Source organism: Pleurodeles waltl, chromosome 2_1 (genome assembly GCF_031143425.1).
Source record: "Pleurodeles waltl isolate 20211129_DDA chromosome 2_1, aPleWal1.hap1.20221129, whole genome shotgun sequence".
Classification (NCBI taxonomy): domain Eukaryota; kingdom Metazoa; phylum Chordata; class Amphibia; order Caudata; family Salamandridae; genus Pleurodeles; species Pleurodeles waltl.
In genome coordinates, this window is record NC_090438.1 from 709769191 (window position 1) to 709791257 (window position 22067).

Here is a 22067-nt window from a genome sequence, read left to right on the forward strand (position 1 = left end):
AGGTTTGGTCATCTCCAGTTTATCGCTGCCCGCCGATGTGGCGGGATGCAGTGGAGGACGGATTTTTGGAGGTTTGGCCGTTATGGGTCAGAATGACCGTGGCGGTTGACCGCGGCCGCGGCGGTGTTATGGCGGTCTTCTGACCGGCGGTAAGGGCATTTTACCGCCGAGGTCAGAATCACCCCCTTTATTGTATACATGTTGTAATCTTATTATTTTAATTTTTCTTCACCTTCAGTTTATTTTAGGTTCAATTTCTTGTTGTATTAAAACGCTGTGCTATGCAACAATCTATTTCTCTGCCACCTCCTTTTGTTCCCAATCCGTCCTCCCCTGACGCTGATTGGGAACAATGGAAAGAGGCATTTGAAGCATATTTAGATGCTCTTGCCTTGTCAATGAAGGACGGAAAATTTTGAAATATATACCTAAGGTGTCTGTTTTAACTATTGAAGGTGAAGGGGATGGTGTTGAAGATGAATATGGTACTGCTATTGAGTCTTTGGATGTAAGATTTAAGAAATGTAGAAATGTTACTTTAGAAAGGCACAAATTTTACAATAGAAATCAAGCCGATGGTGAGTCTGCGTCCAGTTACGTTGGAGCTTTGAGACTTTTAGCAGTCATGTGCAAATATAAAGAATTTGAAGAGGAAATGATAAAGGATCAGCTAGTGAAAAAAACTAACAACAAGAAAGTACAAGAAGCTTTATTGTCTACGCCAAATTTAACTTTACAAAAAGCATTGGAAATTGCCACCAGAATAGAAAGTACTGTTTCGTTCATGGAACAAATGTCAGTTTCGGAGATCAGAAATCAAACCCCCCATTCAGACGTATTTGCTGTGAAACCTAAATATAAAAAAAACAACAAGAGTGAGGGTACTTTACAAACTTCTGGGGGAAAAAACGAAAAAAAAACTTTCAAACCCTTAGAATGTTACAGATGTGGCAGCACTTCTCATTTGGGCAATGCCAAATTTTGTCCGGCCGTCAACAAAATGTGTGGCAAGTGTTACAAAAAAGGTCATTTTGCAAGAGTGTGTAAATCTAACAAAGTTAACAACGCTGAAAGATCGAATTCCAACCGGGTCAATAGCGTGGTTGCTAATAATTGTGTTCCTTCCAGCAGCGATGAGGAAGAAGTGTTTTTAGTGCAAGAGAACGAGAATCCACATAAGAAAAGACCATTCTGTTCTGTGGAAATAAATGGTATCCAAGTCCAGATGATGGCTGATTCGGGTTCGCCATTCACACTTTTGAGTGAGAATAAGTGAACGATTTGATTAAAAGTCATGGGGTTATTTTGAATCAGTGTCATATTCGGCCAATAGGATATGGAGGTAGTTCAATTGATGTGCTCGGAGGATTTCAAGCTGAAATCAAATTTAAAAGTAATGTCATACGGTCTACCATATACGTTGCCAAAGATGATGCATGCTTATTAGGTTGGTTTGACCAAGGTAAATTAGAATTAATATTGGATCCAAACAATCCGCAACAGGTTATACTGAAAAGTGAGTTCATGCAAGTCTCTACTGTTATGAGTGATAAATGGGAAGCGTGTTATCCTGAAATCTTTAATGGTGGTGTTGGTGTATTCAAGGGATTCACTCATAAAATTAAAATTAACGAGGGTGCTCAACAGAAAGTTCATAAAGTAAGTAAAGTTCCACTCACCCTTAAAGATGATTTTAAGAAAGAACTGGATAAATTGTGTTCTCAGGACATAATAGAACCAATTGAGTCTTCTGATTGGGTTGCTCCTGTAGTCCTGGCTCGCAAAACGAATGGACAGTTGCATATGTGTGTTGATTTACGCGATCTTAATGATCAAATTTGGGTGGATCAATTTCCTCTACCGGACGTATCTGAAATGTTATCTTCAATTAAGGGTGCTAGGGTATTTTCTTTGCTCGACATGACGTCAGCATAACATCAAATTAATCTACATCCTTACTCTAGACACTACACTGCTTTTATTATACCATTTGGTTTGTTCCAATTTAAACGCATGCCTTTTGGGCTGGCGTCTGCATCCGCGGTCTTTCAGAGGACTGTAGATAGTATGTTTAGGGAACTGAGTAGTGTAAAAGCTTTCCAGGACGACATTTTAGTTTATGGGAAGGATGTGCAGGAACATGATGAAAGATTGGGTTGTGTTTTAAACACCTTAAAATTGAAAGAAGTAACTTTAAGTCCTACAAAATGTCGTTTTGGAGTATCTGCTGTTAATTATCTAGGTTTCGAATTGTCGGCTGATGGTATCAAACCCAAAGGGAGTTTAGTTCAAAATTTTGGGAGTCCAGAGAACAAGGACCAATTGAGGTCTTTCATGGGTTTGGTAGAGTTTTACGCTCGATGTATTCCAAATTGTTCAGAAAGGATGTATAATTTGAGGAATCTCCTAAAAAAGAATGTTAAGTTTGTGTGGGACGAACACTGTAATCGTGAGTTTGAACATATCAAATATGAAATTGCTCAGGCAATTCCCTTGAAACCGTTTGACACCAGGAATCATACCATCATCATGACTGATGCCAGCCAAAAGGGGTTGGGAGCTGTGTTGTTACAGAGAAGGGATGGCAGGGAAGAAGTGGTCGCATTCGCATCAAGGAGTCTGAAGGGTGCTGAAGCGACGTATTCAGTAATTGAACGCAAGGCTTTGGCATGCTGGTGGAGCATTAATCACTTTAAACAATATGTGTGGGGCTCGAGATTCACAGTAAGAACTGATCATAAACCGTTGGTTCGATTGTTTACTACTAAGGGTGCTGAGAAAGCTACTCCTAGGAAAACAAAATGTTTTGGCTGATTGTTTGTCTAGGTTGCCTTGCACTGATCTGTTAGCTGAGTCTTCTGCTGACAATGATCCTAAGAACGGTGATAATGATATCGTTGTATGCTCTGTTAACGAGCAATTGGATGGTGCGTTGAGTGAACATGAGTGGAGGAATGCGTGTGAAGAAGATCACAAGATGAAATTGGTCATGAATACTGTGGTCTCAGGATGGTCACATTGGTCCTCAGATGATGAACTAAAGAATAAGTATAAACATGTCTTTGACGAGTTGTCAGTTATTAGAGATTTATTATTTAGGTCCAAGCAGTTAGTTGTGCCAAGTGGGATGAGGAAAAAAGTTCCATGTTTAGCACATGAGGGTCACATTGGAATGCGAGCCATGAAACAGCAGATAAGAGAAGGTATTTGGTGGCCTGGGGTTGATAAGTGTATAGAACATTTTGTAAGAGATTGCATATTTTGTGCTACCAGTGATAAGTCCCAAGTTACTGTACCAAGTCCGATAGAAGCAGTGTGTGTGCCAGACAAACCGTGGAGTAAACTTGCGATTGATATTATTGGGCCAATGAAGTTGTCTCATGGGATCCAAGAATATGGGATGGTTTTAATTGACTATTACAGCCGATAGCCTGAAGTGGAATTTGTGAAGATTCCTGACACTAATAATGTGATCCAATGGTTAGAAGGTATTTTTGCTAGAGAGGGCATCCCTGATGAAATTTTGACTGACAATGGTCCCCAGTTTACTTCTATGCAATTCATGAAGTTCATGCAGTTTTTGGGAATCAAACATTTGAAAACCTCTTTGTACCATCCAAGGAGTAATGGCCTTGTGGAGAGGTTCAATAGAGTCTTAAAGGACAAAATTCAGTTGTCCAAAGCGAGCGGACTACATTGTAAGTCTGAATTGGCAAATGTTGTAACTTGGAATAAAATTATACTTCAATCAACAATTGTGTCCGACATCAATACCTTTCAACATCCACCATATTGTTACAGTGTTTCCTGTCCACCAAACTCTAAATACCTCTCTTTTTCGTCATAAGCACAGTGTTTTCCGAATAAGTATGCTCGTAATTGCAAATACTTTTTTGGTTTTCTTGGCAGGTTGCAGAACTGCAGTCAATGACCTGGTTTTCATCGTGGATGGGTCTTGGAGTGTTGGCTACACCGATTTCAATACCACTAAAAACTGGCTTGTCAATGTTACCAGTGGATTCGATGTTGGCCCTTCCTACACACAGGTGGCTGTGGTACAGTACAGCGACACCCCTCGTCTGGATATATCCCTAGGAGAGCACACATCTATCCAAGAGCTGATACCCGCCTTAAGGGCGATAAAGTACATGGGCGGAAACACACAGACTGGTCATGCCATCCAATTTGCAACAGAGAAGGTTTTTCCTTCATCACAAAGAAGTAATGTAGCCAAAAGAAACAGAAACAGAATTGCAGTTGTAGTTACCGATGGAAAGTCCCAAGATGTTGTTATAAACTTCGCTGAAACTGCTAGGTCCCAAAACATCATCATATTTGCAGTGGGTGTGGGTTCTGAAATAACAAAATCTGAGCTGGTGGCTATTGCCAACAAACCCTCATCGGCATATGCCCTGTATGCAGAGGATTACACGACAATAGAGAGGATTAAAGAAGCGATGCAGCAGAAGATATGTGAAGGTAAGTCATTGTTTTGTTTTTATTATTTGCGTGTTTAATACAACGCTCTTGTATTCCTTCTCCTGCACTCTTTTCAGCACGCTATCAAGCATTTATTGCTTGTGGGTGGGAATCGTAGGGTAACCTTTATAAGAATACGATTCTTTCGGTAAGGAGAGATCTTCGGATTGGACTGGTGAAGGCGGTCCTGTATCTCTTGCAGAAAGGGACTGTGCCAGCTTGATTTCTTCAGACTGGAAATACTGCCATGATCGCCATTTCCAAATTCATTTTTTTTAAAACACTCTATTTGTTAACAAGAGCACACCCCTAGCAACAAATAGCCACACGTTTTTCAAAATTTGGCCAGGAACACTTCCAGTCTTGCACAAATAATATATAAGAACAACTGACTTCTCATATTCACAGGGAGGTAATAAGGTCTTAGGGGCCTTCTCCAAGGTATGATGAGAGGGTCATCACGCACCGTCAGCCACTGGCTGTGTGCAGGTAACATTCTTCTCTGGCTCCTTTCATCCTTCTTTTACCCTGTTTTTTTATTTTCTTCTGTGCGCTTTATTTTTCCTTCTTTCACACTCTGATTCAATTCAAATCACTTATTTTCTTTTCTTTGCATTTTTGATCACTTCATGTTTGGTTCCATTGCCACCCCACCACTGTGGCATGGTATCTACTTTCTTGGAGTGGTATTTATCAGCTCTTGTTTCTGTCTTGTGACCTGCAAGTCACATATTGAAGGTTCAAATAGCCATCAAGAACTGTTTAATCTGTCTAGTGTGTGGATGTGTTAACGCAGAAATTTTACTAATAAATATTCATGTACTCTGAATGTTAAGTCTGCCTAGAAAATGGATTATTATAGATAAATAATTCACAACATTGAAAATGTGCCCACTTGAGTGACTGCCAGTCATCACGAAGTCCTTATTAACTGCTTATTAATATGAAATGTTGTGCTCATGTTTAGATTAATGTAGTAGTATATTATATTAATGGTCATGTATTATGTATTTGCTCTACAAATCATTGGCCTTAAGTTAGCAAGGTCTTGGGCCTAGTTGCACAGCCTCATGTCAAGTTGCACTGTTTAAACGAATCACACAAAATGGCTGCATAGAGAGTTAGACTTGTATTTTCCACCACGTTGAGCAGATGCTAGTAGCTAAATTTCTTTCCCATGAGAATTGCTTGCTAGAATATGTTGTACAGGCTACTGAAACTGTTAAAGCAGAAATCTTGGCTATATTTTAGTTACAACAAACTAGATAGCGGATTTCATGCTATAGGTCAATGAATCTTTTAAATTTGCTTTAAAGAAAACATCAGAGGCAATAAATCAAATATCAAACCACGTACCATACATCATTATAAAGCCAATGAAGACTCACCATGATCAATGCGACCATTAATAACCACACCAGTTTATTAAGAAGTTAAAATATTTATTTCCCTAAATTAACAATGCTAAAGTCACAACTGTTATTCTCAAGTTCAATTGATACATGTGAAGAAACAATAAAGGCTGATTGAGTTGTCATATAAATCTAAGCTTAATCAAAGCATTGAGAATTATTATTTCAATAGAGAATACACAAAACAATAGCAATAGAATCTGAGCAAGAGAAACTGAATACATTTAATCAACAAACAAACTGTTCATGAGCATGAGAGTAACACCCCACTAACCACTAATTAGTATAAGCATGTTGGGCTTCAGGTAAAAAATTTAGGGCCATATGTATGAACACTTTTTCCCATTAACACAGAATGGGTAAAAACCTTTGCTACATCTGGCCCTTAGTAACATGAATTTAGAAAACATCTAGCTATGGCACTATCAAAACAGCATCAATTTTAAAACAGTAGCAGTTGGTACCTGGGAAACAAAAGACAAATAACAATGCACAGATCTCTCATAATTACCTAGACCTAGGGTAATCAGCAACCAGGTTATAACTTCATCAGGAGGACAACAGTGACAGTGTCAGCATCAGGACAGGAACAGGGAAAGGGGGATGGTTTAGAATTTGGACAATAAGATTACTAAACCATCAGGGCATTAGTTCAGTATTGAATTATGCATAGTAAACTCAGAAAATAATGATAATAAATCACCAGAATGTCAGAAGACTGACCGGCAAAGCATTAAGATCCTCATTACAACCCTGGCGGTAAATCCCGCTTTCCTCCGTGCTGAAGACCGCCAACATACCGTTGCGAGGGCGGAGGAATTCTGCTACAGGTATTACGACCCACATCTTGGAATCTGCCACAATACAGACACCCACACAAGTTCGCCATACCAAAGGTCAACGATAAACTGCTGAAACCAAAACCTACAAGGTCACGCCAGAAAGAATACGCCCACACTATCACGACCCACGAATCAACGCAGCGGTCTTACAACCGCGGTAATCCATTGGCGGTACACACCGCCGAGCTCCAAATACACACACATTTACAAAACACAACCACATTGGACAATTCTAAATTCACACACCTGATACACATACACACACCACACCCACACACTCACAACACTATAAAACACACACCCACATTACCCACAAACCCTTACAATGACATTTTTTTAAAACCACTGAGAGAGAGAGAATACCAAACACAACACCAGCATCCACAGGCACACAACACCATCACTCATACAACATCCACACACCTCAAACAACACACACCAACACCACACATTACACAGCACAATAAACAGCACCTCACACATCACCCACACAACATCATGGCACCTCAAACACACCCCAGGTTTTCTGAGGAGGAGCTCTGGGTCATGGTGGAGGAAATCATCGGGTAGAGCCACAGCTTTTCGGATCACAGGTGCAGGACACCTCCATTGCTAGGAAGATGGAGCTATGGCGGAGAATCGTTGACAGGGTCAACGCAGTGGGACAGCATCCAAGAACACGGGATGACATCAGGAAGAGGTGGAACGACCTACGGGGGAACGTGCGTGCAGTGGTATCCAGACACCAGATTGCTGTACAGAGGACTGGCGGTGGACCCCCACCTCCTCCCCCACAACTAACAACATGGGTGGAGCAAGTTTTGGCAATACTGCATCCTGAGGGCCTCGCAGGAGTAGCAGGAGGACTGGACTCTGGTAAGTCATATCTTATTTTCCAAATACCCACACCCCACCTGCATGCCATCACATACCCCCACCCTCACCTCCATCACTCAAATACCTCACATATGTCCCACTGTCACAACCCACACATCCCAATACAAAGGTCCTGCATGCAACACCTGTGCATGGACCACCATTACCAAAGCATGTCCAGTACAGATACCCACACAGACCCCAAACCAACTATCACAAAAGGGCAAATACAATTATGCAAGCACAGGAGTAGACAGTACCTCACTCAATTCACAATATGGCACACACAGATACTAAAGCTATGCATTTACACCCCAAAAGGACCCATACCCAACATCAACAGACAGGAGGTGCGAGACATATCCAGTCCCGCTATAGAAGAGGCAGACAGTGATGACAACAGCTCTTCACGCCTGGATCAAGATGACCAGCCCGGCCCATCAGGGACCTCTGGACAGTCGGTTCCCCTGCCACTGTCACAAGCCACCACAGAATCTCCCCCCTCAGGAAAAATCAGAACAGCACCCACCCAGCGGGCCCATCCCTCTCTCCCCAGGACACGTCAATTAGCAGTGTGACCACCACTACAGGGAACCCAGGCAAACCCACCAACCCAAGAAAATCCAGGAACTGGGGTCAGTGGCAGTGGGCGCACAGTTCGGGGACAGAGGCACAGGATAAGAGGGAAGCTGGGAGGACTGCAGTGCAACGGGGGGGGACAGGCCCAGGGAACCCACTCTCCACGAGGCACTCTCCAACATCATGGGAGCATACCACCATTCCCAGGAGACCATGGGCACGGTACTGGACAAGTTTCAGGAGACTCAGCGGCTGCAGGAGGAACACTACCTTGGGATCAGGGAGGACTTGAAGTCCATTAAAAATACCCTGGTCACCATTGCAGGGGTGCTGGCAGACCTTGTCAACACCATGAGGGACACAGTGGCCACAAACGGATCCCTGACACTAGCCTGTAGGATGAACAGCCCTCCACCTCCTCCGTCGGTAGTGGACAGGAGGCACGGCCACAGGACCAACAGGGCACCAACACCCCACCCACTGCAGAAGGAGAACCACCCTGCAAACGGTCCCTGAGATCCAGAAACAAGACAGAGAACATTGCCAATACTCCCACCAGGAAATAAGACCCTCCTGAATGTCACCCTTCTGTCCCACCTTAAACTGCCATTGCTCCCCTTCCTATGCCCCACTGGACAATGCACCTGTGAGACCAAGAGACTGAACATTCCTCCACCATCCCTCCAGCCCATTTCACACACCCCTCCACTTATTAACACAGACAGAAACACCCTTGAATCACAAAACAATCTGGAGTCAGTCTGTGCTTTCACAAATGTGTAATTACAACCTCTCTTAAATATAGCAATGTCAATGTACTTGTTCGCATACCAATGTTACACAGTTGTAGACCAGCAGTAAACATAGCAGAGGGCACAAAGTGGGACCCAGACCTGTGAAATGGAAAGCCAAAGTGACAAGTCAGGGTCCATACACAGAGGTAAAAAGGCAGATTTATGCCAGGTCCTACAACAGTATAAGATGTGGGAAGCAGTTCCATCCTCTTACCTGTGTCTCACTGGAAGTATTGCATTATGATGTTGTTACGGTTGTCTACACCTTCTTCTTCTGCCTCCTCTTCTTCACTGTCCACAGGCTCCACAGCTGCCACAAGACCATCAGGCCCATCCTCCTGCAGAAAAGGCACCTGGTGTTGTAAAGCCAGGTTCTGCAACATACAGCATACCACGATGATCTGGCACACCTTCTTCGGTGGGTAGTATAGGGATCCACCTGTCAGATTGAGGCACCGGAATCTGGCCTTCAGGAGGCTGAAGGTGCGCTTTATTATCCTCCTAGTTCGCCCATATGCCTCATTGTAGCGTTCCTCTGCCCTTGTCCTGGGATTCCTCACTGGGGTCAGTAGCCATGACAGGTCGGGGTACCAGAATCACCTGCAAATGTCGAGGGATAACTGTTAGACATCCTCCAAACATTAGGGAATCTCCCATACCCAGACAGCAAATGAAACTGTGTGGGGACTTTAGGCTCACCTATTAACCACACACAGTGCCTCTGGAGTTGCCCGATCACATAAGGGCTGCTGCTATTCCTCAAAATGTAAGCGTCATGCACTAAGCCAGGATACTTGGCATTCACATGGGAGATGTACTGGTCTGCCAAACACACCATCTGCACCTTCATTGTATGGTAGCTTTTCCAGTTTCTGTACACCTGTTCATTCCTGTGGGGGGAGGGGGACAAATGCCACATGTGTCCCATCAATGGCACCAATTATGTTGGGGATATGTCCCACTGCATAAAAGTCACCTTTCACTGTGGGCAGATCCTCCACCTGAGGGAAAATGATGTAGCTGCGCATGTGTTTCAGCAGGGCAGATAACACTCTGGACAACACGTTAAAGAACATTGGCTGTGACATCCCTGATGCCATGGCTACTGTTGTTTGAAAAGACCCACTTGCCAGGGAATGGAGCACTGACAGGACCGGCACTAGAGGGGGTCTGTACACCGGAGGATGCCGCCATCTCATCAACTGCCCCAGCGGATGTGCCCTATGGAGGAGAACGGTGAGCAGGGGGTCATACACCACATAGGTTTCACAAGGCTGTTTAGCTCAATCGTAAGATTTTCTCTGTGTGCCTTTGTCCGTCCGTATTCCTGGCCTCAATAGGTGTGATGCAGTTAGTTGGCCTGCCATGTGGCCCCCTGAAATGGCGGCTGCCTGACCTGTAAGGTGGGACAAGGGGATATGAGGTAACTGCGCTGGCGTTGTGCAGCGTCCCGGTAGGTGGTCAAAGACCACTGCGCAATTCAGCATTGGTTATCATTGGGCCCTATGGGTTCCAGGAGCCAATGACGATGTACGCCGGCAGTGACGGTACGCACCGCCGTGGACGTGACTGCCATTTTCTACCTGTTCCCTCACTTGATACCTGACCTTCAACAGGAGAGGACCTACACTGCAAGTGCTGCTGTTACCTGCGTCTGGAAGCGACAATGGCTACAGTTTCTGGGGAAAGGGCCCCTGCCTTCACTGCGGAGGAGTTGGAGAAACTGGTGGATGGGGTCCTCCCCCAGTACACGCAACTGTACGGTCCTCCAGACAAACAGGCGAGTAAACTGTGTGCATGGTGGATGGCACATGATTGTATGAAGTGTCGTGGATAGAAGAGACAGGGGTGGGCGACAGGCCAGCATGTGAGGATGGTGTGTGCATATATTTCTGGCCCAGGGTGGGAAGTTTGTGGCCAATGTGTGAGAAGAAATGTACGGGGGAGTAACATCCATTCTTACTTCCCTTTTCCTCTAGGTCAGCGCCCACCACAAGAAGGGGATTTGGCGTGCCATCACCAAGGAAGTGCGGACCCTGGGGGTCTACCATAGACGGAGCACCCACTGCCAGAAAAGATGGGAGACCCTGCGCCACTGGACCAAGAAGACGGTGGAGGCCCAGCTGGGGATGGCCTCCCAACGTGGAAGGGGTGCCCGTCGCACAATGACCCCCATGATGTACCGGATCCTGGCGGTATCATATCCTGAGTTGGATGGGCACTTGAGGGCATCACAGCAGCCACAAGGGGGTGAGTACACTCTCATTCAGCTGACTCTGCGCACTTGACGAGGTGTCTGGGTGGGGGAGGTGGGCTGTGGGTTCCTCTAGGCCAGAGCAGACGCCCAAAGGTAGATCCATTGATTTGCAGCCTCATTCCTAGTCCAACCCCAAAGGTGGTATTTTCCCTCTACACCTAGTCGGGCTCCTATGGGTTCCAGCTGTGCATGAAATGGCTCTCAACAGAGTCCCCCATGGGCATGTGCTGTTCCCCTGCCCTGTTAGTGCATGGCTTAGTGCATAGGGCTGCTCCCTGTGTGTTGTGTCCGCCAACGGCAGTGGTGTTGCACGCATTGACCATGTGTCTCTTGTGTCTTTCCCCCCCTTTTTGTTTTGTCACCCTGTTCTTGTGTGCATTAGCATCATCTGGCGGAGGAGCAGTGGCACCGGAGCAGGAGGGAGCTGCATCCCACATGGCCCTGGAGGGTGAATTTACAGAGTCAGAAGGCACCAGTGGGACGGAGGGCGAGGGCGAGGGGAGCTCCACAACAGTGACAGGCGCAGACACCAGCGTCAGCGACTCCTCCTCTGATGGGAGCTCCCTTGCGGTGGCATGCACCTCTGTGCCCACCGCATCAACAGGTACAGACGCCACCCCTCCTACCAGCACCTCCCTCCCAGCAGCCCCTCATCGAGTTTCCCGTGCCCGCTCACCCAGTAGGATGGGCATCTCCTTTGCCCCAGGCACCTCAGGCCTTGCCCCAGTCAGCCCTGCGGCCCTCAGTGAGGAGGCTATTGACCTCCTGAGATCCCTCACTGTTGGGCAATCAATCACTTTGAATGCCATGCAGGGTGTTGAGAGGCATTTGCAGCAAACAAATGCCTACCTGGAGGGCATTCATTCTGGTGTGGCGGCCCAACAGAGAGCATTTCAGGCTCTGGCCTCAGCACTGATGGCAGCCATTGTCCCTGTGTCCAGCCTCCCCTCTCCAACTTCCTCTACCCAGACCCAATCCCCTGTACCTCAGCCTATCCCAAGCACACCATCAGACCAGCATGCACACTCATCAACACACAAAAGTGGACATGGCAAACATAAGCACCACACATCCCACAGGCACTCACACAAGCACCATCCCCATGCAACGACACCAACATCCACTGCCTCAACTGTGGCCCCCTCCTCCACATCCTCCTCCTCCCTCCCTGTCTCATCTCCACTCACACCTGCATGCACTACATCTTCATCCACTACCTCCATTACCAGCACGCCCATCACCACACACCGCTCACGTGCAATCACCACCCCCACTACCATTCACACATCCCCTGTGTCCTCTCCCAGTGTGTCTGTGAGCCCTCCTCCCAAAGTACACAAACGCAGGCACACACCCACCCAACAGCCATCCACCTCACAACAGCCTCCTGCCCATGCACCTTCACCCAAATTCAGCAGACGTACACCTCCTACACCCACTCACAAACCCCCTCCATCTTCCCTTCCGAGTGTGTCTAAGAAACTCTTCCTGGCTAACATTGACCTCTTCCCTACACCTCCCCCCCATCCTTCCCCTAGGGCCAGGCTGTCCAGGTCCCAGCCCAGCACCTCAGCCACCAAATCATCCAGCACAGTGGTCTCAGCAAGTCCGGTCACATCACGGGCAGCACCCATCAGGGCTGCCAGTGTGCCACCTAGCGAGGCTAAGTAGCAGGCCATTCCGCCACCTGCCAAGGTGAAAAAGGTGCCCACATGCCAGAGGGAGAAGCCGCACCTAACACCAAGCAAGGGCTCCTCCAAGCCAAAAGGAGAAAGTGGCAAGGGACCAGAACGACATCAAAGATGGGGAAGGGACACAAGGCGAAGAGCAGGTCAGGACAGGGCACGGAGGTTCCGGCTGCGGGACCAGAGTCACCCCTTCTGTCAACCAGAACATCAACCTGTACGGCCTTGGACACCGCCACCTGCACCGCCACCTGCACGTCTGGTGCCTCAGCAACAGTCACCAGCATCATCCCCAGTGGGCTGCCATCCAAGGCTCCAGAAGACGTCCTGCTGTGTCCTGCCACAGGTGCAGACACATGCACCACCCCCAGCACCTCCGCCACAGACACCGTCGCAACCACCGCCACCAGACCTGCGACGTGTTCAGACAGTGCCACCACAGCTGACATGGCAATCATCCCCAGTGGGCAGCTGTCCGAGGCTGCAGGAGACGTCCTGGACCCTGCACAGCGTACATGAGGCACAACACTAAGCAATGTTTGTACCTGCAGGTGGCAGGCTAAGTCGCAGCAGGTTGGAGTGTGCCTCTACCTCCATGGAGTATCATGCTACCTGTTCCGAGGCATTCTCGTGGCACACACACCCAGGTGAGGGAATGGGACCTGCCACACTGCATGTGAAGTACTCTGGGCACAAAGCCCCCTTCAGAACCACTGGAGATTCACATCCACTACCTCAGTCCATGGCAGGATAAAGCACTCTGAGCACAAAGCCCCCTCCAGAACCAGTGGAGATTCACATCCACTGCCTCAGTCCTCGGCAGGATGAAGCACTCTGGGCACAAAGCCCCCTCCAGAACCAGTGGAGATTCACATCACATCCACTACCTCAGTCCTTGGCAGGATGAAGCACTCTGGGCACAAAGCCCCCTCCAGAACCTGTGGAGACTGACATCCACTTGAGAGACTGTGGCTTTGCACTCCCCAAGATAAAGCAGTGGGCAAACCACACACTGGAGAGACTTGAGAGACTGTGGCTTTGCACTCCCCAGGATAAAGCAGTGGGCAAACCACACACTGGAGAGACTTGAGAGACTGTGGCTTTGCACTCCCCAGGATAAAGCAGTGGGCAAATCACCCACTGGAGAGACTTGAGAGACTGTGGCTTTGCACTCCCCAGGATAAAGCAGTGGGCAAACCACCCACTGGAGAGACTTATGAGACTGTGGCTTTGTACTCCCCAGGATAAAGCAGTGGGCAAACCACCCACTGGAGAGACTTGTGAGACTGTGGCTTTGCACTCCCCAGGACCAGTCAGTGGGCATGGAGCCCCCTCGTGGAGCAGTGGCGTTGTCCGTTCATCCAGCGGAGGTGCCCCCCCCACCCCTTTCCCATGAGGTGCCTGTTTATTTTCCATCTGCTGCCCCTGAAGTGTTCTCTCTGTTTCGACTCAGGTATCTTGTGTGGGCTTCGCCGATGCATTTTGAGACACTGATCCACGGACAATGATTTCATTCATATCCGGAACTGTGTAGTTGGTGTACATATTTGTATATACTGATATTTGAATTTGGCCTATCTGATATTTCAATGATTACACTTGTTACAATCATTTCCTTTTGTCCTTGCGTTCTTCCAGGTGGTGACGGGGTGTATATGTAATGTTGCTGCAAGTATTTGTGTGTATGGTGTTGTGGGTGAGTGTGGGGGTGGGGGTTTTGCGTGTTGCGTGTGTGTGCCACTCTCTTTTCCCTCCCCCACTCCCCTGTGTGCTAGGTGCAGTACTCACCGTTGTCGTTGCAGGCGTCTTTGCTGCTCCTGATACAAGAGGAGGTAGACCAGCATCAGAAGGACCTGTAACTCGGGCTCCATGGCGTCCTGGTTGTTCGTAAAGTGTTGAAAGGTGAGTGGTTTCCGTTCCAAGTCCTATTTCCACCGTGCTTTTGATGGCGTTGTTACCGCCCCGGAAAAGGTGGCGGATAGGCGTGTTGTAATACAGTGGGCGGAACCTTGCCTTCTGCCTGTCTGTTGGCAGTTACTGCTGCGGTGTTTGTTTCTACCACCATGGCTGTCGGAGTGTTAAAGTGGCTGTCTATGTTGGCGGTTTCTGCCATGGTCATGATTCCATTTTTTTTACCGCCGACCTGTTGGCGGTATTTCCGCTGCTTTCACATCGACTGCCAGGGTTGTAATGAGGGCCTAAGTGTCAAAGTGACAGATCACACCAAATACACAACATGAAGTCTCGGGAGACCAGGAAAGAATGTGCTAAATGACAAGTGGTGACTGATAATAAATTAAACTTACTAAACATTTTTCATTGGACAAGAACATCATGCAAAGAAAGAACATCCAATTACAAAGACATTAGGTATCAAAAATGCACTGAAGGTGATACAACAATTATTTGCAAGCCACAGATTGGCTTCTGCTCTATTGGTTATGCTAAATGTATCCTGCACACTTCCTTCTCTGGCCGCGATCTGTAGGCCCTTTTGTTTGGCATCTTCTGGATTTGCTTCTACTAGACAGTGGTTACAAAGATATGGAAAAAATTTCTCCGCACCATTTCCTAGAGAAAAACCCATGGCTTAGAAACATAACTACAGACAAATATACAAATTCAATGAATGAAGTCTGTTAAACAACTGACGTGAAAGTATACAAATGTTTCAACAGTGGGAACATCAAGTGTTAGATAACTTCGCACGGTGGCCTTGTCTGCTTGAGGCCCAACAGAGAACAAGAAATACTCGTATTATTTCAGCATTTATTTTAGCAGAGAACATGTTCTTAGAGACAGAATATTTTTCATAACAGCGTAAGTTCAATGTGCAGGCCTTTCACTTGATGGTTGACAATAAAAAGGCACTTTTTGTTTTTAACATTAATTTTTATAGTCAAATTATTACACACATTTGTACATAAGTATGATTATGTAAAAGTCAATTATTCATGCTATTTTTCGGCTCTCACAATCGCTCCTCTGATGACTATTTATGTCATCACAGAAAAACCCCAAATAAATGTATTTATTTCAATGCACAATTTAAAACCTAGTTTCATTAACATTTTGGAAAATGTTCTTTCTTCTTGAATTTTTTCCATAAAGTTCTTCCATTTGAATATCTACTCTCCTCTGATTCTTTTCAAGTCTTCTTATTTTGATCATTCAAAATAATTTGTACATTCCCCAAATTCCAATTAGACAAAACACAATAATTGAAATCCATTTTACTAATTTTAATATAATACCTTCTCCCAGGTTGCCAATCCAAGTTCCCAATGATGCAACTCACTTGCCTGCCTTTTACCAAATATTATTTTCAGTTCATTCTTTTAGTTCTGATTCACGTTTCATTAAATTATTCAAACTTCTAACTAACTTGCTATTGTCCGGTATGTATGAGCAACAGTGACGCAGACCAAGCAATTTACAAACTCCGCCCTATTTTGCTAAGAGTATGTCTAACTCAAGGCGGTTCTGAAGCGTCATAGCTCTTGTCGCAGCCATTTCAATATCTAAAAGGAGAAGAAGCTCCTGAAAAATACATTAACATGTTATCCACTATTGTAAACAACCTTTGTATTTTCATTGAATTCAGAACAACTCCCACTGAAGGAATTATTACTCCAAATATGTCACCCACAATGCTAGAAACTGATTCTTGCTTGTGTCTAGGTTGTAATTCTGTAAATTTAGTAAACGTACTCAAGTCATCCAGTTGGTACATTTTCAGGAAGACCATTCCCAAACAACATGTGCCATACCATCCTCTAGGAAGATGGTAATAGGCATTTTTCCCACAGATGTAATAGATACCAGGCATCGCTGGATCCTGACCATTCTGCATAAATGTCCATTTACTTTGAAATAATAACACGTCTACATTCACTCGTTCCTACATATATTCCATTAAAATATGATTGCGGCCTATATATACAAAGTTTACATATATGTTATGCATCTAAAGCTAACATCCCTTGTTTAGTGATGTCAGTGTAAGCATGATCATTTCCAGGGCTTTGTTGAACTATTCCCTTATCTATCTTAGCTTTCATCACCCTTCTTCTTTCCTCAGTGTTCTCTAAGAAGCTCTTTTCAACAGGTGTTGGTAAGCAGGTTAGGTTATTACGGTATGCATACACCGTCCCAAAGGTTAATGTAGGTTTAAAGAATCCTCTTAATAAAACTATGTCATTATTCTTAGCTACTCTACTCAAATATCTGATTATGGGTACAAAGGAAAATACGAGGTCATGATTCGAATACAAATATTGAATACTCTCGATTATAGAACCTTGTTAGTAAAGGACTTCAAGTTATGCCATAAGTTAATGGCAGACTGTGATATGAAATTCCCTCCTCAACAGAAATTGCCAAACCAATACCTTGCAACGTCTATTCTTAATGTGTTGTTTGCTAAAGTCTCCCATGGTCTTTAAGGAATTAAAAGTAAACGCATATACAAAAGTATGACTATGCAGCAAAAAAACAAAACAAAATCAAAAGACAAAAAATAAATATTCAATTCTTCAATTTTCAATCTTCTTTCATCAATCCCTCCTGATTTTTCTTTTCTTTTTCAAAAGTTCATTCACACTATCAGGACCCTTTGTCAAAGTTCGGTATAAGTTGTCAAAATCAGTTTAGCAGCTTGTCAAATTAGGTTATCAAAGTCTTTTCAGGTATGATTCACCAAAGTCTTTTTGTCTTCTTCTCAAATTCATATGTATTTATTTCCACTCAAATCACTTTTATCTTCATGTGCCAAAATATAGACCTGGAATGTCTTTGTCAAAACAAAAATTCTTCTTGCCATCCATTAGTAGTTGCAAATGCCCATTCAGGACCAGAGTATCTTTTACTGGCAACTCTTTTCCTTTTCAATCTTCAACCACTGTTTGCTTCTCCTTCACTCAGATCTTCTCTGTTTAGCTCGTTTTCTTCCTGAATTGGTGACACCACGTTAATCTTCCCTGCCTCTGAGCTTGTCTCCGGCCAGTTGTCACCTTTCAGAGGTTTTCTTGTTAATGCTCTTTTCAGAATTGAACACAAATTCTTCTCCTTCGATTTTCCCGCAACTGGTTCAGGAGGAGTCAAACGCTCTTTGCTTGGACCTGTCTTAACTACTTTTCCATTGGGGTCAGTCACTTGTTCAGTCTGGGTGTTCAGACCACCTTCTGTAACCGATACCCTCCTCTGAGCGGGTTCAGTCTGGAGAAGTTCTTGCTCTCTCACTGTTTGATTTGAGGATAATTCCTCCTAATCTTCCAGGACACCCTCCACTTCCTCTGACACAGGAGTGGACAAATTGACTGTAGTATTTTCAGGTGCAGCCTCCAGCTCTTCTCTTTCTCTTTCTTGACCTGAAATACGCTTAGGTGCACGTAATCTCAACAACTCTTCTTCTTGCTCTGTTGGATTATTCACTTTCCGAGTGTGACTTGTGTGGATCCAGTTTGGTAGCCCTGCAGACTTTACAGCTGTGGTTGTTATTAATATTACCTGGTAGGGTCCTTTCCACTGCGGTTCCAAACACAATTTTCTCAAGTGCTTTCAGATCACAACCCAATCACCAGCCTTCAGGTTGTATCCTTGGCCTTGAGGTGCATGGAGTTTGGTAGTTTCCACCTGATGACAGAATGATTGTATCACATCAGCTAGACCCTTGCAGTAGTCTAACACCATATCATCTGTAATATTCAGAAGAGTATTTGCAGGTATAGCTGGCAATCTCATAGATCTTCCCATGAGAATTTCATGGGGCGATAGTCCTGGTTTCTTGTCGGGGTGCTTCTCATTGACATTAGAACCAACGGCAAAGAATCTGGCCATTTCAAATTAGTGGATGCACACATTTTTGCCACTCTCGATTTCAGAGTGCCATTCATCTGCTCTATGAGTCCTGAAGCTTCTGGGCGGTAACTATAATGGAGTTTCTGTTGAATATTTAAGGCTGAACAGAGCAAATTAATCACTTCATTGTTGAAGTGGCTTCCCCTACCTGATTCCAAAGTGACAGGGAAACTAAAACGCGGAATTAACTAAGTAGTAACTTTGCTACTGTAAGACTGCCATTTCTCCTTGTAGGGTAAGCCTCAATCCAATGACTGAAAATGCACACAATTACTGACACATTTTTCAAACCAGCACGTGTAGGCATCTCTTTGAAATCCATTTGCATTCTGCTTAATGGTCCTCCAGCCACGCTAATATGTCCCATATTGACCACTGTCCCTTTGCCAACACTCATTTGTTGACAAACAATGCACCTATGGCAAATTGCTTCGGCAACCTGTCTAAGCTTTGGATTGAACCAATGCTGCTTGAAACAGCGGACCATAGCATCCCTACCTAAGTGGACTGTCCATGATAGTATCTGGCCATTTGAGTCAGTAGACTACTGGGCAGTACTACCTTCCCTCCTCCTGTAATCCACACATTATCATCTCGCTACACACACTTGAGTTTCTGCCAGTCTCTGCGTTCCTCTTTGGGAATGTTATCTTAGAGATCCTTTAACTCTTCTAAAGTGTTAATAATTAGCATGCTAAAACTCGCATAGACCTCATCATTTTCAGGCAACAATCCCCAGTTTAATTTGAAGGATATGCCATTCAATGCGCAAAATGTTGCGACTTGATCCGCATATGCATTACCCAATGACAGGTAATCTTGTGGTCTCTGATGTGCACTGCATTTCACCACAGCAACCTTTTCTAGCATTTGAATGGCTCATAACAATTCATGAATTCTCTCACCATTCCTTATTGGTGAACCAGGAGAGGTCAAGAAGCCTCTCTGTGACCATATAAAGTCATGCACAATGCCGAATCGATATTGACTGTCTGTGTAAAACTTTCATTTGATTTGAAATTTGGCAAGCTCTAGTAAGAGCTACTAATTCTGCCACTTGTGCAGAAAACAATCCTCGAAGCCATGAAGCTTTTAATATGCCAGTAATACTACATACTGCATGTCCTGCCCTTAATGTGCCCACATTATCTCTCTCAAGCAGGAACCATCAACGTAGATAATTTGGTCATTTTCTTCCAGGCAAGTATCTCTAATATCGGCTCTTGGTTTTGTGCATAATTCTGTAATTTCCAGACAATCATGTTCAGTATCATCCAATTTGTCAGAGAAAGTATTCTCAATCGGGAGCAAGGTTGCTAGGATAAGCACCGGCCATCTCTTAATGGTAAAATTTGGAGACCCCAAGATTGCGGTCTCATATCAGGTCAGCCTAGAGCTGGTCAGATATTGTGTTTTAGACCAGGTAAGCAAAATCTCAATTGAATGTGGTGCCATAATAGTGAGAGGATAACCCATCACTATGCTCTCGCTCTGAGCGGGGCTCTGCTCAACTGCTGCAACAGACCTAAAAATTCCTGTTAAGGCTGCTGTGACCGGATCCAAAGTGGGTGAAAAATATGCCACTGGGCGATTTACACCGCCATGAGTCTGAATGAAGACGGACAAAGAACATGCATCACGTTCATGGCAAAACAGTAAGAAAGGCTTAGTGTAGTCAGGCATACCTAAAGCTGGAGCTTGATACAAACTTTCTTTCAGATCATCAAATGCTTCCATACAAGCTGCCTCCATCGATACAGGATCAGAAACATCTTTATGAGTCAGCTTCTGTAGGGTTTTTTTAAGAATCGAAAAACTCGGGATTCACTGGCTGCAGAAGCCAACCATTCCTAAAAACATCCTCACATCTTTTTGTGTACTCAGTGCTGTCATTTGTAAAATTGTAGCTACTCTCTCTCAAAAAATATTCCTAGCTCCCAAATATTTTACTTCTTTCTGACAGTACTGCAATTTAGCAGGGGACACTTTGGGGGTCATTACAACCCTGGCGGTCTTGACGGAAGCACCGCCAACAGGCTGGAGGGGCTTCCAAGGTCATTACGACCGCGGCGGAAGCACCGCGGTCGCACTGCCGGGACCAGCGGTTTCCCGACACATTTGCCCCGGAGGTGATAATCCGCCCGCTGCCCGGGGGATTACGAGTCCGTTTCAACCGCCAGGAAAAGGCTGGTGGTACGGGGACTTGCGGGGCCCCTGTGGGCCCCTGCACTGCCCATGCCACTGGCATGGGCAGTGCAGGGGCCCCCTGACAGGGCCCCGTGCAGCTTTTCACTGTCTGCATAGCAGACAGTGAAAAGCACGACAGATGCAATTGCACCCGTCGCACGGCCGCAACACCACCGGCTCCATTTGGACCCAGCTCCTGTGTTGCGGCCAAGATCCCAGCTGGGCCGGCGGGCGGAAACCAGGAAAATGACCGCAGCGGGAGTGCGGCCGCATTGGCGGCCGCCCGGCGGTCAGATCTTCGCCAAGGTCATAATGAGGGCCTTTATGTCCATTGTCTCCCAGGAAATTTAACAAAGCAATCATATCATATTTACACCCTTCTTTTGTCTTGGATGCAATTAACAAGTCATCAATGTATTGCACTATTGATGACCGATAAGGCATCACTAATGATTCCAAATTATTTTTCAAGATCTGGTTGAAAATGGATGGTGACTCTGAAAACCCTTGTGGAATTCTACACCAGCAGTAGACTTTGTTCAGAAGTTTAAAACAGAAGAGACATCTGTTGTCCTCATGAAGAGGTACATAAAAGAATGCTTAACATAGGTCCACCACAATGAACCATTCAGCATCGCATAGGATCTGAAACATAGTCACCACTTCTTTTAAAATTCCTTTCTCCACAAACTGCTCTATTAATGGTATCACACCCTCATATACTTCAACTGTCATTGGATATTGTGGAGTCTGAGGGAAAACTGCATTTGACTTAACTACGACTTTAACTGGATCTGCTCCTTTAATTAACCCGATGTCCTTCCCTGAAAGATCCCAAACTTTTAACTTAACAGGCCTTCACAAATCAACAGGAAGATTTTTTACTTCAAAAAGAAACTAATCAAAGAGTTTCCTCATTCACTGGCTCATGAAAACTAATTAAAGGAAATTCTTCGGACTCTGACTCATTGCCGACAGTGGGTGTCAAATCTTCCTCATCATCACTGTTTGTTTGAATTTCAATTCCTTCATCAGTACAAGTAATTGAACATTTTGTTTTGCACAGTAAATCTCTTCCCAGTAAAGACACAGGACTT

At 45.2% G+C, this 22067-nt stretch overlaps 1 protein-coding gene across 1 annotated transcript in view; it reads left to right on the top strand.

Moving 5' to 3' along the window:
- LOC138267863 (collagen alpha-1(XXI) chain-like) overlaps nucleotides 1–22067 on the top strand; it is a 603972-nt gene that overhangs the window by 288257 nt on the left and 293648 nt on the right. Inside the window, exon 3 of the mRNA XM_069217091.1 lies at nucleotides 3910–4479. Coding sequence (XP_069073192.1) covers nucleotides 3910–4479 — 570 coding nt within the window. The remainder of the gene's footprint in view (nucleotides 1–3909; nucleotides 4480–22067) is intronic.